Genomic DNA, 15,439 nt, shown 5'->3' on the forward strand with positions numbered 1-15,439 from the left:
AGAACATCTATTCCCAGTCTGTCTGAAACGCTCCGATTGAGTTCCGGTTTCTCCAAAGCCCCTCCTTCTGAAAAGCCCAGTGTGCTCTGATTGGCCAGTTGATCCATTGCGTTGTGATTGGCCAAAAACCTCAAGCGTGTGTCGGAAATGTAACACCCCTTACCGTAATCATGAGCTTTAGCTTCCAAGGTTTCTAAAGCAATTATAAACACAGTTAATAATGTTGTTGGTTTTACTGTATTGGTTCGAGCCCGAGTCAAATTCTGAAAATGCAGATGAACGAGCAGATCAACCAGAACCAACTTTGCAAGCACACCTTGAGCAGAACGTTTCACAGTGGTAAGTTTTTATTTTGTAACTCTGTTACCTTTCCGATATGAGGTCGTAACTTAATCACTTGTGAACATCGTAAGAAAGACAAACAATATGCAGATGAGCATTTGATTACGTCTTGTTATGCCCTGTTCAGAATGTCCACATAAAGGCTGATAGAAAAACATCATTTCATTCACATTGGAAAAATTCAAACAGAAACGTCAGTGGATTCGGTCTCTTCATGTTCACAGGTAAAAATTCCAACAGCTGAATATCAAAACTATTTCAACACAATAACTTTATCTAGAACACTATCTGAGCCCTGGGCCACAACATAAAACACTGCATTTGAACTGTCAATAGGCGATTCTTCATAAAATAATGAAACACTTACAGGTTCTGATTCAGAAGCGCAAGATTGTCCGAGCAAAGTCGGAGCTGCCCCATTTTTCATGAATGGCCTTTGTATATAGCGTCCAACATAGGGGTTTTGCTTTCGCATTCAAACACACAGCATCTCCATGACATGGCACCAACACTACAATTCACTGAAGCCTCACCTTCTTTCTTCTCAACTGCCTTTGGGCGGCCTTATGCTGCTATTTGAAATCATGATGTAGATGTTTGCGGAAGTAATATCTTGACTTTTTAAGTAATGTCTGGCATTTTAAGCAGGTCTGGAGCAGTGTTCTCTGTTAGATAGAATAAATCTTTTTGTAGGAGACTATGAGCTTTGTAACTTATACATGCACAAACAGATACATTACACACTAAAGGAAAAGGAAAACATTAAAAATCATTATACGACCCCCTTCATTTCCCTTACAGTGATCCGCATCATCATGATCATGGTTTTATAAAACTCACCCGTGAACCCCATGGAGCATTACAAAATGGTTTAAAACTCAACAACAGATGGTCAGATGTCTTCATTATAGTCTTAATATTCCTTGTATCTGCTTGTTTACTCAATATTCAAACATATCATAATTTACACTGCAACAAAGTCATTACCCATCTAGAAGGGAACTGGTTTAAGCTTGTGTTTGTATGCTTGAGAAGATGACTCAGTTGATTTATAAATGTCCTATATGAGTTTTCCAGAAGCATGCCATTCACATTAGACATCACTTACCCTTCTACAAGTTGCCCAAACACCGTCTTGACCACCACATGACTGTCTCCAAGTTTCCTAAACAAACAAATCATACTCTACATTTATTCCACAAGCATTCATTTACTATTTGTAACTTTAGCACAACATTGTTTTTACACTTCATACAGTACAGTTCCCACATCTCACCTGCCAGTTTAAATGTCCTAGCATATGGACTTTTTTGGCTGTTGTTTATAGAGGTTTCAAAAGAAGACCTTGTCGTGTCCCATCTTTTCCATAGTAACTCTTGTTGGAGCACATGAAAGAGGCATAATGGCCTCGTTACTGAAGGAGACCTGTCTGCTGTCTGTTTGTTCCACATTAACCAGACATCGCCATCAGTACATCTGGCTTTTAAACACTGAATATAGTCCTGCAAAGTCATATTAACTCTTCAAACACATTTGGGGTGTCATTAGTGTCACATTGATATTACATTTACCAATGTATTTGTAAGACAAAGTTAAAAATACATTTAAACCACAGGTAAAGTGTCACATCAGCCTATGTGCATGTTTAAGATAAATAACTTAAAACATTAATGAAAACTATCACACATCACTTATAAAATGGTTTACCAGATCAGTATAATTACACTTTAACTAAATATAAACACACATTATTAAAATACTACAAAATCATGCGATTTGCATTAATCTGTGAATCCAACATGATTAGAACAAACTTCAAAACAACTTTTTCCATGAGTCATCCATTTTATCTCATTATTCACATTCACCCCTATGAAATATTTCAAATACACAGTACTGTGGAAAAGTCTTTTTTACGTACAAACTTTGTTATGGATTTTTATTTTATGACTTCTACAGGATCGAGTCAGTACAAAAACATTTTTGATTTCCAAACATTAGTTTTCCAGCACAAAATTAAATGGTACAGAAAAATGTTTGTATGTTAGTAAAGAAAGCGGTATATTACTTATAAGAGACCACTTTTCAGACAAAAAACACAATGAAGATAGTCCAAGTCTCCAGAATAACTGTGACTGGTTCTGTAACATGCTCAGTAAAACTTCCTTATAAACTTCCTCAGCAAATTTCCTTATAAAACTGTACAAATTATACCTGAGACTACTATTTGTTTTTAAAGCAAAGGGTCGTCACACCAAATACTGAGTTTGTTTCATTTATTACTGTTTATTGCTCTTTATAGTATGTTTGAAATATAGAATTATTTAATTTAATCATTTTTGAAGCCATCTTTGCTCTACAGCATTTCTTTGCATGTGCTTAAGACTTTTGCACAGTACTGCATGTCACATGTTCAACAGGAAGTTACATCATTTTACGAATTTCCTGAAGATAATGGGAAGAAGAAATTAAGTTCTTTCATTCCTTTTTCTTTATTTTCAATGATATCATGATATTGATTTTATTTCATGCAGCCCTATTACATTAATTATCATTTTAAAGTAAATTATTAATTAAATCAAATACATTTGATCTAATACATCCTAGCCCAAACTAGCTAGCTAGCTTTTATTTCTATGATATTTCTGTGATGTAAACAATGTCAAATATTTTGTAGATGTAACATTTAGAGTTATATGATAAATTTGAGAAAGAAAGTTGGTTTATACATTTCACTACCTAGTACACATTCTGTGATATATTTGTAGTAGGCTGATGGCTGTGTATCTTCTTTTTTTCTATCTTTATTTCTTCCTTTCTTCCTTTCTGTCTTTCTTACTATTTAACATCGAAAAACATTTTAATTTGTCAGGTGACATAATTTTTAGCTTATTTAGAAATGAACCCATAACAATGTTCAATGCATGATGATCAGTTGATCTGTTAGCTGGTGATTGTGTAGTTTTTAATGATTATAAGACCCTGGAGGCCCATATACCCATTCTCTGTTGAAGACACTTTTGTTGTCTGACATTTTGTGCAGCCTTATGGGTGGGTGTGGCATTAATTTCAGATCCACCCCCTTCTGTTTTTAACAGCTCACTCTGGTCTCTCAGTTATTGCTTGCAGCTTATGTCTAGACTTTAGCTTGACCTTAGTTAAGCTATAATACATTGTACAAAACAGACCCAAGCTTAGTCACAAAGCTGTAAAGGATTATGTTTAGGAGGGAAGGCTTCATGGTAGGCGGTTTTGGCAGGTCTGAAAGCTACAACAACCCAATGTCATGCCAAATTCCTAAAAATTGTAATGTGTGTGAATGATATACTGTATATGACCGCTAACCTTGGTCTAGCCTTGACTGTTCTTAATTTTATACACAACATGTCCCACGGGAATGATAAATTTGGAACTGTGATAATGAGCGCAAAGATGCAATTAAAAAAAAGAGGAGAGAAGCTTTTAGTGACCTGAGAGAGGATGTATTTAAAAGCCTCAGGGTTTGTACAGTGAGAGCTTGGCAGGAAGTGGAATCCCCTAATTATACCTCTTTCTCCTGATGCACAAATTTATGGAGCAGGTTTGCACCTATTACAAGGGATGTGGTTATTCACGGAGAACTTAAGTACACTTGTACGGATAAAGTGAGGTGGAATATGGTTGAAGTGGAACCAACAGTTGGGTATTGTCCTTGTTGCAGAGATATCTTTTCTGCTTTAAATATCGTATGTTCATATGCAGTGTTTATGGGGGAAAGATGATATATTAGCATCACTGTATCATAATAAGCAACTATGAAATTGTTATAAGCCTACTGTTAACATGCTATACAGCATAGAAGATGATAACTATGAAAACAATGAAATTGTCCACTCAAATAGTAAGAGAAAAGTTTTCATTCAAAAACATATCATTTATCATTTACAAACATAAATAATTACGATACATGCAAATAAGTTCACTCCATTAATAAGTCTCCAGTAATACATTCATTTGAGGTTACATGCAAAACATGAGGTTACATGTAAAATCCCTTTGCCATCTATCACCATGAAGGGTTGTATCATGTATCACCGTGAAAGAAAGAAGACTTTGAAAAAAGTTTCCAGGACAAAGGCAATATGCACATAACTCACAGGATATATATATATATATATATATATATATATATATATATATATATATATATATATATATATATATATATATATATATATAACAGGGCTATTTGGCTAAAGAAATGATATTACAATGTACAGTTATTATGACATATTTTTTAATCCAACCCTCGCTGAATCATCATTGTGTGTGTGTGTGTGTGTGACTACAAACAGCTGAGGCTTTCTTAATGAGAGCAGAAACCGTGCCAGACACTGCTGTCCCTCAGCTACAACACAAGAAGTTTATCTGCAATTACGATTATGCTGTTGTGTCATTGCACAGTTGACTGTGGCATCCTCACCCCCCCCCCCCCCCCCCCCAACCCCGGAATGAAAATCAATTACGGCATATCTAATAGGCTGCTTATTTTAATGAGTTTGCCCTGATGTTACATTCTACAACAGCATATATTATAAAAACACAAACAAACCCAAATATGAAGATGCAATCTAAAAAATAATGTTAGGGAAAGGAATTAGTATATAATTTATACATAATATATTTTTCATGCTTACAAAAGGTGAAAACAGCACAAAAATTATTGCACGCCATGAGTCACTTTAGCTCTTTCAGCAGACAGCAATTAGGAAAGTCTTTATCACACAGGCATATATCTTGGTATATAAACCGGTCTTAAAATTTGACAGCTGTAACAAGATAACCTCTTTACATTACCGACATAGCCCTATCTTACATTTAATTTACGATAATTGCATATACAATAGTTCCCAGACATCTGACAAGATAAATGTCTGAGTGGTCTCTAGTCTATACTCACACATTATGCTGTTTAAACTGGCTCTTACGGCTATAGTTCCATATGTTCCTTGTGCAGCTGTTGGTGTTTATGTCTTCTCTTAGCGTATCTGAAAAGGTTTATGGTATGAGGTGATGACGATTTATTATTGAGCTTTAAAAAAAGGCTTAAGGCTAATGGACTTCAATTCTCCTCTAACCTTGTGTCTGACCTGAGAATAATAATGCATTAGTGCTGACCTGTCATCAGTCCCATCTATCTCAAACTTGATGATATAACATGATAATGTTTTTGTACAGCTGTAAAATCATTGCCTTTTCTCTAGAATGACTGCTCCTAGTAAAATATGGGCTCGTGTCCTCTTCGAGCTGATAAGTCACCTTAAATGGTAATGATGATGTTAAAGGATTACAGTGACTCCTTCTTCCCCCTAGCCAGCTGTGCTTGGACGTACGCCTGTGTAAGGCTTGATGCATCCATCAGAGGTAGAGTAAGTCCACGTGCATGATATTTAATACTGTTTAAGAGGATTCAGGGCAGTTGACATCTTTTTGTTTGTGTGCATGGTCTATTATTAGAAAATATAGTATGGTGGATACACACTGTTGTCCCATTTTGTTCATAATGGCACATATCACTGGAAATGTTTGGATATAAAGAGTACTTCAACTCTCATAAACTTCTTCCCTTTCCAAGGGTGTCTCTTGAGTGGTTTATTTCTCCTGGTTTACTTTTCAGTGCATTTTGTATACCTAGTCTAATGTCAACCATGTATGAAAGAGAGGGAGAGAGAGAGATACAACTATATAAGACACTATATATAACACTATTTATTACAGTGCAAAATGATAATATATGCATACAGTATAAGACTACATGGCAACACACTAGACTACCATGGATAAAAGATATTATGCTACAATACTAGACTATTAGTATGCATTCAGGACTATATAGTACCAAACTGGTTCACTTGCATATGTCTATATTTTACATACCTTAGGAAGTATGTTAGTATAATAGACTACTAGTAGATATCTAAGACTAATTTGAATGTCTACATATAAGACTATATAGTTCAAAACTGGACTTTAAGTATTTATATAAAACATTAGTACAGTATATGGTTACACTTTAAGTGGTTACATTCATAAGACGTGAGTCTTGTGAATTCATGCGTGAATAACGTCCATCTTAAGTACATGCTAGTACATGTCTGTTAGTTAATGTATTAATTAATATGCAAGGGTAAACTAAATCAAACATGCTCTATAAGAGAGAATATGAATTAAACGTGCATAATTTTTAATTGCTTATATGATTTGCCATATGCATCTGCATCCACAAACACCATTGGATATTTATCTAAAACAAATGTCACAAAGCAGATTATTTTGGGCCTTTGCGGAACCAAGCGCAGCAGTACCGCCAATGGTTTTAAGAAGAAATACACCGAAACTGTACTGTACATGGTAGGAAGAAGTTAGGCTGAGGCTAATTTTTTTTCTGTAGCACAGACCTTAGATTCATGCAATGTCTGACAGTGTTGTCAGGTGATTACACAGCGTAAAAGACACTAGATTTGATCTGATTGAGAAGATGCATGTGAAACACAGTAATTGGTGTAATGAACACAAATGAGGTGAACTATTTACTCTTTCATCCTGTTTCTCCCTAAAATGCTTTTAGGGGAGAAGCTATAAATAGATAGACTAAGTACAAATCGTCCAGTTAAGTACAAATACAACTTACACAAAAGGGCAGACAACAGAACTGTAGGTTTAGTGGTTTTGGTTTGAAGGAATGGTGACAACTTTCCTGTTTACCATATTTGGTATTCGGTGTAAACACGACATGAACCTAGTAGAACATTACCAGCTTTGTCCGTCTTTAAATGTGTGTGTGTGTGTGTGTGTGTGTGTGTATTAGTTTGCCACCAGGAACTAATTATATAATGCATTCCTCAACCCTAATAGTTGCTTTGTCGAGCTTTTAATAGATATTAGGTTTTAGCCCTCCAGTCTCAGAGCATGACCAGTCATCACTGGTCCCAAGATCAAGTACTTCTGTACCATATAGTACTAAACTGGAATGTATGCGTATAAGGCTCTACAGCATGTAAGTAGAATATGCACAAACTGCTATGTGGTACAAATTGAGACTATTGCATATATCTACAGTATATGCAGTATAAACATGCATGTACTTGACTATTAGTGTGCACTAAAGTAGTTCATTAGCATATGCCTGTATATCTCAAAGCTTCCCTTGATGATGTATAAGATGGTGTATATGCCTATATGATTCTAAGGTAGGCTATTGTTATCTAAGACTATTAAGCATTGTCTAGAATGTATGCATTAGGAGTAGACATAAAGTAGACTATTGCTCCCAAACAGTCTAAATCTGACCTGACAGCACATCACATCTTCGAGAAGGATTGTGTGTGCAGAGAGAGAGAGAGAGAGAGAGAGAGAGAGAGAGAGAGAGAAACATAGAGAGAGAGACAGCGAGAGATAGAGACAGAGAGAGCGAGAGAGAGAGAGAGAGAGAGCGAGAGAGAGAACGAGCGAAAGAGAGAGAGAGCGAGATAGATAGAGAGAGAGAGAGAGAGAGAGAGAGAGAGGCGCGCGCGAATCCACTGAGCAGTAAAGTGTTGTTGGTGAGGATTCTCCAAATGGATGGAACGAAACCAGCTATGGAGGCGACGAGCGAGGAGAATCAGGATGAAAGGGAGGAGAGCAAAGGTACAGAAAAGGACTTCTCCTCTGTTTTCCCCCTAAAGAATAAATAACCTTTGTTAATTCGTCCATATTGAGCGTTTGTCGCGTGCGCGCCGGTCGAGCAGACAGAAAGCCGCGCGCCCTTCAGCATCATTGAGCCCAGTGCGGTGCTTCATCCATGCAGTGTTTCATAGTCACTCGGTATAATTACTCACTTATTTCTAATTGTTGATTCGGTGAAAGAAAAAGAAAAGAAAAAACAAAGCTCACAGTACCGGTTTGGTTTAGCATTGACGTAATGTTGTCCTTCTGCATCAGGGAAGAATATTGTGCGCGTGCACAAGCCAAGTGATGGTGACTTGTCAAAGCGGTGCAGCGTCGAGCAATAAAATCCTTCAATTCATGAAAGATCTCGCATTTGATAGCCTGATTTAGTTAACTGTTAAGGTAAATCCGTGGTAAGAAGTATTTTGTGTGTTTGTGTCGCTTTACTCGGTGGGATTTTTATTTGTGTGAAGACTGCTGTAGTGTCGCATTTTCCTCGAGGTGTTGTTTACGTTATTTACATTGTTTACCTTTACAGCCTCAATCGTTGATTTTGTTGTTATTGGTGGTGTTTTTTTTTTTGTTAATTATTATTATTTCTTTATTTTTAAATAATTGATTACATTCTTATGTGAGTATAACCGTGTGGTTTCCACAAGCTGTGCTATAACAGTGTTTCATATTACTGTCAGCAAGTGACTGAATTAATAGCCATTAATGCTTCGACGTCAAGTTTCCAGGTTGTGGTTGGATGAAAAATGAAGGAATTCACGAGCAAGGAATAAATGAGACAAAAAAAACAAACAAAAAAACAAAAACAAAAACAAAACACCAACCCACATCAGACACTGAAACACACCTGATCATGTAGTGTTACCCTAAATTATTACATAAAGGAAATGATAATAGAGCCTTTTCAGTAGAGGTGTGTGTGTGTGTGTGTGTGTGTGTGGATATGGGTGTGGGTTGGTGTATGTGTGAATTGTGAACGCATGAAGGATATGATATCAGTTCTGTGCATATTCAGATTGTAGAAAGAGCAATTGCTCTTTGTTTTTGGAATAAATAATATTTCTCTATTATGCAGTATAATGCATTATATAATGCAATAATGTTACTCTATTATGCAGTACACATTAGTGTGTGTTTATGTGTTTATGTGTGTGTATGGTGGTGCAGTTGGGAAATCAACCAAAGATTTTGGTCTGAACGCTTCATCCTTATAGTCATAAATCTATATCTATCTATCTATCTATCTATCTATATATCTATATCTATATCTATATATATATATAAAGTCTCAAGTGCACTGGAGCATCCCTGCCCCCCTTTCTTCACCTCCAGCTTTGATTGATTTCACTTCAGCGCTTTGGTTCAATATGTAGCATTTTAGCCCTTCTTTTGTTGCTCGAGTCCTTTTGTGCACGGAAATTAATATGAGACTCCCACAGTCAAGTATTCTCTTGTGTATTCCCTATGCTTAATGGATAGATGAACGTATGTAGTGGAGTCGTCCTCAACCGCACCCTTTCACTACACCGTCGCACTGCCTGTTCATGTGTTCATGTATGTGTTCATGTTAAATCTTTGGCACTTTTTGTACTCCTGTTAAAAGCTACAGTACGTACAGAGTTTCGTCTCGTCTCGAAATCGGTCACATCGAGTACCACTTGCAATATCCTTGCAAATAAATAAATAAATAAATAAATAAATAAATAAAATGTATGAAATGAACACTGTCCCAAATCGGTGTAACCTCAGACCCCCCCCCCCCCCCCTGATTATTAAAATCAGTCAATAGATCTGAACTTATCATCAGACCATTTAGCTAAAGAATCTTTATTCACGCTGATCTTAGTGATGTATTCTTAAAAAAAAGGAAAAGAATATTGATGATTTCTCCAATGAGGCAGAATTAATCATGATTTAATTTTGATTATGAATTTAGGTTTCCTTAATGAATTTAACATAATTGTTAGAATGGTGAGCTTAGGTAAAATTAGCTAATTGACTAACATTAGATATTAAACATTTGATTCATTTGTGCATTAAATCATAAACTTGCAATTGATATGTTTTAACTGTCTATTTATTTATTTTCTGTGGTAACACATTAACTTTTTTTTTTAATTTCAAGCCTCAATTCATTTCATGACATTGTAAAGCTTTCTGTCTATTAAAAAACCATACAAGTGCAACTATTATGGTTCAAAAGTGCCTGAATAATAGCCACCATATTGATTATATTTTAAGAATCTTTAAAGTATAAATCTAATGTATAAGCACTGGGCAATTTATATCACTTATCTGAGTGGCAATATTGGTTTACTTACATGAGTAATTACTTGTGATATTACCTTAAATGCTTCGTGTAAACCAGTTGTGGGAAGCTAAGAAGAAGAAGAAACAGGCAAGAAGGGATTAAACCTGATGCTGGTGCTATATTGATGAGATTTACGGCAAGGATACGAAAAACTAACTTTGTAGATCAGACAATGTTAAAGAATTGTAGAGGCTTTTATCCAAAGAAATTGGGAGTAAATAGAAGCCAGTTAGCAATTAAGAGCCTTAACCACTGATTGATTACTGTCCTTAATACTAACACTGAACTATCTGAAAATTACATCACTCTGGTTCACTATGGAAGTATATAATCCCATACATAGTACTGATATTTTTATGATTGCTTGCTGATCTGGAACTCAGATGTCTTGCTGGACTGCCTACAAAAACCTGTACACACACTGAATCAACAGACCATTTTAAGTTCTTTGTGTTTATAGCTTAATACAGTGTCAGCCCAACTACCTGAAAATATGACATTATCTGACATTAGGAGGAGCTCTTGTTGCTTTATATTTTTTTTCTCTCCATCTCTTGATCTTCTTGTTTTGAGGTATTCTCTTTATTAAAATCTGAATGTCTCTAGTTCCTGACTACAAAGTCAGGCTTTCATTACCGTACACGTCCTCCTCTTGCATAACTCATGTTTGCTCTTTCATATACACTCCTTTGCTAGAGTAGGTGCTGAGCGGGATTACATCATCACTGTGATGAGAGGAAGGTAGAGGGAGGGAGCGAGGCCACACAACCCAGCAGAATGGCAGCATTATATTTGTTGCACCTATTACATCAGTGTTGTGAAAAGAGGATGATCCTGTAGTGGAGAATGTGAATGTGGGGTGTTGTATATATATTTTTTGTCACAAACTCTTCCACAACTCAGTGGCCATATATTTATTTATTAGCCAAATTGACTCACTGTGTGAGCACTCACTGAGTGAGCAAGTGTGTCTTGTGACCAGTATTCACTAAATCCTTTAAACATGGGATGAACTGACAATGATTTGCTCCTAATTTCAGTCCACTGGAAGATGATTTTGAATAGCAATCGTTACTTGAAATTAGTCGGTCTGATTTTAAAAGACACAGTTTAGTTCATCTAGGCATGTGACGAAAATGATCATATATGATGTCATCCATTATGAGTTGTCATAAGTGATGATGATTTCCTCTGATTAAATTCCTGCAAACTGTGTGCTGATCCCCTTGATCGTTCAAATCCGAGTTGAAGATCTTTTCCTCCATCGCCCTCTGCCTTTCCTTTTGCTGTCGTCTTCATCTTCTTTAATTTCTTCATCCTCTTTAATTGATCTTACGAAGGAACCCTGTTTTTCTTCCCTGTTCCTATTTTTTTGCCCATCTTTCTCTCTATTTTGAATGTGTGTGTGGGATTCTGGGAGCATTTAAGAGATCAAACACACCGAAGAGAGAGAGACAAACAGAGAGAGAGAGAGAGAGAGAGAGAGAGAGAGAATGAGAGAGGGAGGAGTGCCTCATGTGCCTTTAATTTGGAACATCTCGCTCAGGGGCACGCTGACAGACTCCATCTGCCACTGCACACTCATGAATGTGTTTAACTAGGTTTGTATGTGTGCGTGCATGACTATAGTGTGTGTTGGTATGAATAGCAGTAGCAGGCAGGTTGGCACAGCACGCCCAGTTCCTGTATTATGCCAGGCTTCTCTCTACTTATGGATTCTCTCCATCGGCCCTACTGGTGCACAATCTGCCAACCTCATTCTTTTACCACAGTTCAGGATCTCTTCATTTAAGAGAGAAGGAGGAAAATAGAGAGTGCACCTCTTTCCTTCGAGACACACCCAGCCCAGTTGGTTAACAATTTTCTGAGAAGCTGAGCAACCTCAAGTTTGAATATTCACCAGAATTACAAATAGTTCAGGCTAGGGCAAAAATCAGGGTTAGTTTTCTTAGCTTTTCTTATGACTTTGACTGAAATCTGTAAGAATTCCTACATATGCTGGGTTGGAGAACATGAACACACTAACCATAAACCACAAACTTCACTCATCACCCTGTTAGTAACAAAGTTTTAGGCTAAAAGTTTGACATTGCATTGAGTTCTTCTCTGGCTCGCAACACTTGTGCGATTACACCTCATGGTTGTGGAGGAGAAGCTCTGCTACAGCCGACCGTGTGTTAAGCCAAGAATGAACTAAAAATGGCAACTTCCTCCCACTCGCAGCTGAACAGGCGTTCTGTGCGAGGCTTCAGCGGCCCTTGAGCTAGCTTTCTGAGATTTTATGTGGAGACTGTGGATGTTTAAAGGTGAAGCATCCAAAAAAGGCTGTCTGCAAGGAGAACTAGTCATTTTTGCCATTGTAAAGATTTCTGAAACCTTTACAATAGCTTATGTTAGCATGGTGTGCCAAATCCTCCACAGTTTATTGATGGTTTATAAGTATAAGTTCATGGATACCGTGAGAAAGTCATCAGCAAAACTGCAAAGGGTTTTAGTGCTAAAAGGTTTATAGGTACAAATAAGGCAATCAAGGCCTACTTTCTGTATCAATAATATATTCTATATATATATACACGAAATACAAAAACATACAGGTGCAGGCAAAGATCTGCGGGGGGCACCCCAATATTCAATTTTTGCCAGTTTTGTGATGATAGCTCAATTCTAACCTCTAAATGCTGATTGACCAAGAAATCAATGTTGAAGAAATCAATTTCTCATTAGAAATTCATTTACATATTAGGACAAAGATGCAGCAATGTAAATTCCAGCTTGATTTCACTTAACCTCATCCTCTATAGATGACCACTCCCCAACCTTTGCATCTCAGAATCTGGTTCTTAAAATGGCTTTCAAGTTCGAATTCATTCAACCAGTCATGAGTTATGAATATTTGAGTAAACCAAGCACTGTCCCAATAGGATTCATTGGCATGTGGCAGCCATGTTGTTTAGAAATCTAATCCATCCATTTTCTATACCACTTATCCTACTGGGTCACGGGGAACCTGGAGTCTATCCCAGGGAGCATGGGGCTCTAGGGGGGCTCAGAGTACAGAACATATATATATTTTTTTAATAATTATTGAGGTTTGGATGTGATTTAGATATGCCAAAAAATTCTAGGACTGGTTCACAAAAGATGATTTTGCATAGTGTCCAAATTGTATTTTTGTCCACACAAAGCCAAGGAATAAGGAGGGGGGTTGGGGGACTTGTTTCTCACGGTTCTTAAGGCAAAAATATTTTGGTTTTCTTATTTCACTGGGTAGTAGGAAGAATTCTACACCTTCCTACCAAATTTGAAGTTTCTATGACTTACAGTCTTAGGTTCCCCATCACGTTTTAATGAGGAAACAGAATATTATTCTGTTAAAAGTCCTAACTATTTTATTAGGTACCCTAAATATTCAGACTTAAATAACCTTACCTTTAACCTTTTGTCTTTTTCAGAACTTTGACATAGATCAAGGTGGGATTCACTATTACTATTGAGCATCTATTAAAACCAAGCCTGTGTTATTTCAGTGCTTAATTAAAGTGGCTGGCATGAAACACCTCCTTACATAAGATGAAGTGTTGAACGTTTGCCATGGCTCAGACCAGCAGTAATTAGAAGAAGTCCTATGTTGGACAGGATCTTTGTGTACTTGCATTGTTCCTAGTTACCCATTTTGGTTGTTAGGTCTGAATCTCCCGGTCGTGTTGCCAATGGTCAAGAGAGAAAGACTGGGCTAGCTGTTAAGAAGTAGAGTATTTGTACAAGGAAGGGCAAAAATATGTTTAAAAAGCATCGCAAAATACATTTCAAATTACTGTAACTGTAGTCAAAAAACAGAAATCGTTTTTGTAATAAGAGACATGTAACCTGTATTGCCACTTCAGTTGATATGACTAATGTTACTATTCTGGTAACTGATAACTAATGCTGGATATCTTTCAGAAACCACACTGATAGTATCACTAAGTTCTAAAGGGTTGATCAGTTATACTGTCTGGCTTCTCAACTATTACTGTTCCACAAATGCTAACCCGCTGTTATATTTTTCCTCTTTCTGATGACAAGAGCTTAAGATCAGTCCTTGCTAAATAGTGAAAAGCATGATCGATAATAAAAGACAATATGGATGATGTGAAATCTTTTTAATGTGAAAATAGTGTACATTTTGGAACATGCTGGATTGAAACTACATTGCTTATTTATTGTGAACTCTTACCAGAGAATTTATATGAGCACAGTAGTTCTAGTGCCATTTTTGTCATTGTTGCTGCCATTTTTGAAAATACAAAACAAAAAAGTGTCTAAATATGAATTACAGAGCTTTTGTCCTGCCCAGACCTGTGTGTGTGTGTGTGTGTGTGTGTGTGTGTGTGTGTGTGTGTGTGTGTGTGTGTGTGTGCGTGCGTGTGTGTGTGTGTAGGAGCAGGGGTGAAGGTAGAGTGAAAGTGGTGACTGAACAGCTGTTTGAGACTGGCTGCATTGATGAATGTAGACAGAATGGCAGCTGAAGAGCTAGAGGTCAAATACGCACACTTATACACACTCCTCCAGTACTGGGACTAAAATCACAGGATGGGCCATTGATCAGTCTGGCTTGATGGTGCTGAGAGGGGGACCACTTTAAACACTTTGTACTTAATTGCAGCCATTTATTAAACGCAATCTGTCCTTCAGCAAGCCTGGTCGGAATCAGCTTGTAACCTCTATCATTATAAATTGATGCGTTGAGACCCAGACAACAGTGAAGATAAAGCAAGTAAAACAATTCTGCATGTACTTAGAGTAGTCTACTTAGCGAAGGGTTTTGTGCTACAGAGATAATATCAAGTTATTGTTTATTCACTATGCAGTAATATAATGTGTGGTTGTAGCTTGAGCCACATGCACAGAAACACAGTTGCACAGAAGCGTGAAGTGGGATTTCCTGTTTGATGAACAAGATATCTACTTAATTTAGCAAGAAACTTGTTTTTATGCCTATATCAAAATGCAAAACACAAATTTAGTCGTTAACACTTTATAATAACAGTACATGAATAAGCATGCACTAATATCTGAGTTAATATTTACTTAATGATGAGTTAAGGC

At 36.8% G+C, this 15,439-nt stretch overlaps 1 protein-coding gene across 4 annotated transcripts in view; it reads left to right on the plus strand.

Moving 5' to 3' along the window:
- gpm6ba (glycoprotein M6Ba) overlaps positions 1 to 15,439 on the plus strand; it is a 50,093-nt gene that overhangs the window by 8,614 nt on the left and 26,040 nt on the right. Inside the window, exon 1 of one of the 4 annotated variants that reach the window (XM_017458144.2) lies at positions 7,810 to 8,007. The exons of 2 other annotated variants lie outside the window; for them this stretch is intronic. In XM_017458144.2, coding sequence (XP_017313633.1) covers positions 7,938 to 8,007 — 70 coding nt within the window. In that variant the 5' untranslated portion in view covers positions 7,810 to 7,937. Of the gene's footprint in view, positions 1 to 7,809; positions 8,008 to 15,439 lie in introns of those variants that run through there. One more of the 4 variants, XM_017458146.3, reaches the window with a different exon arrangement.

Source organism: Ictalurus punctatus, chromosome 26 (genome assembly GCF_001660625.3).
Source record: "Ictalurus punctatus breed USDA103 chromosome 26, Coco_2.0, whole genome shotgun sequence".
Taxonomy (NCBI): Eukaryota; Metazoa; Chordata; class Actinopteri; order Siluriformes; family Ictaluridae; genus Ictalurus; species Ictalurus punctatus.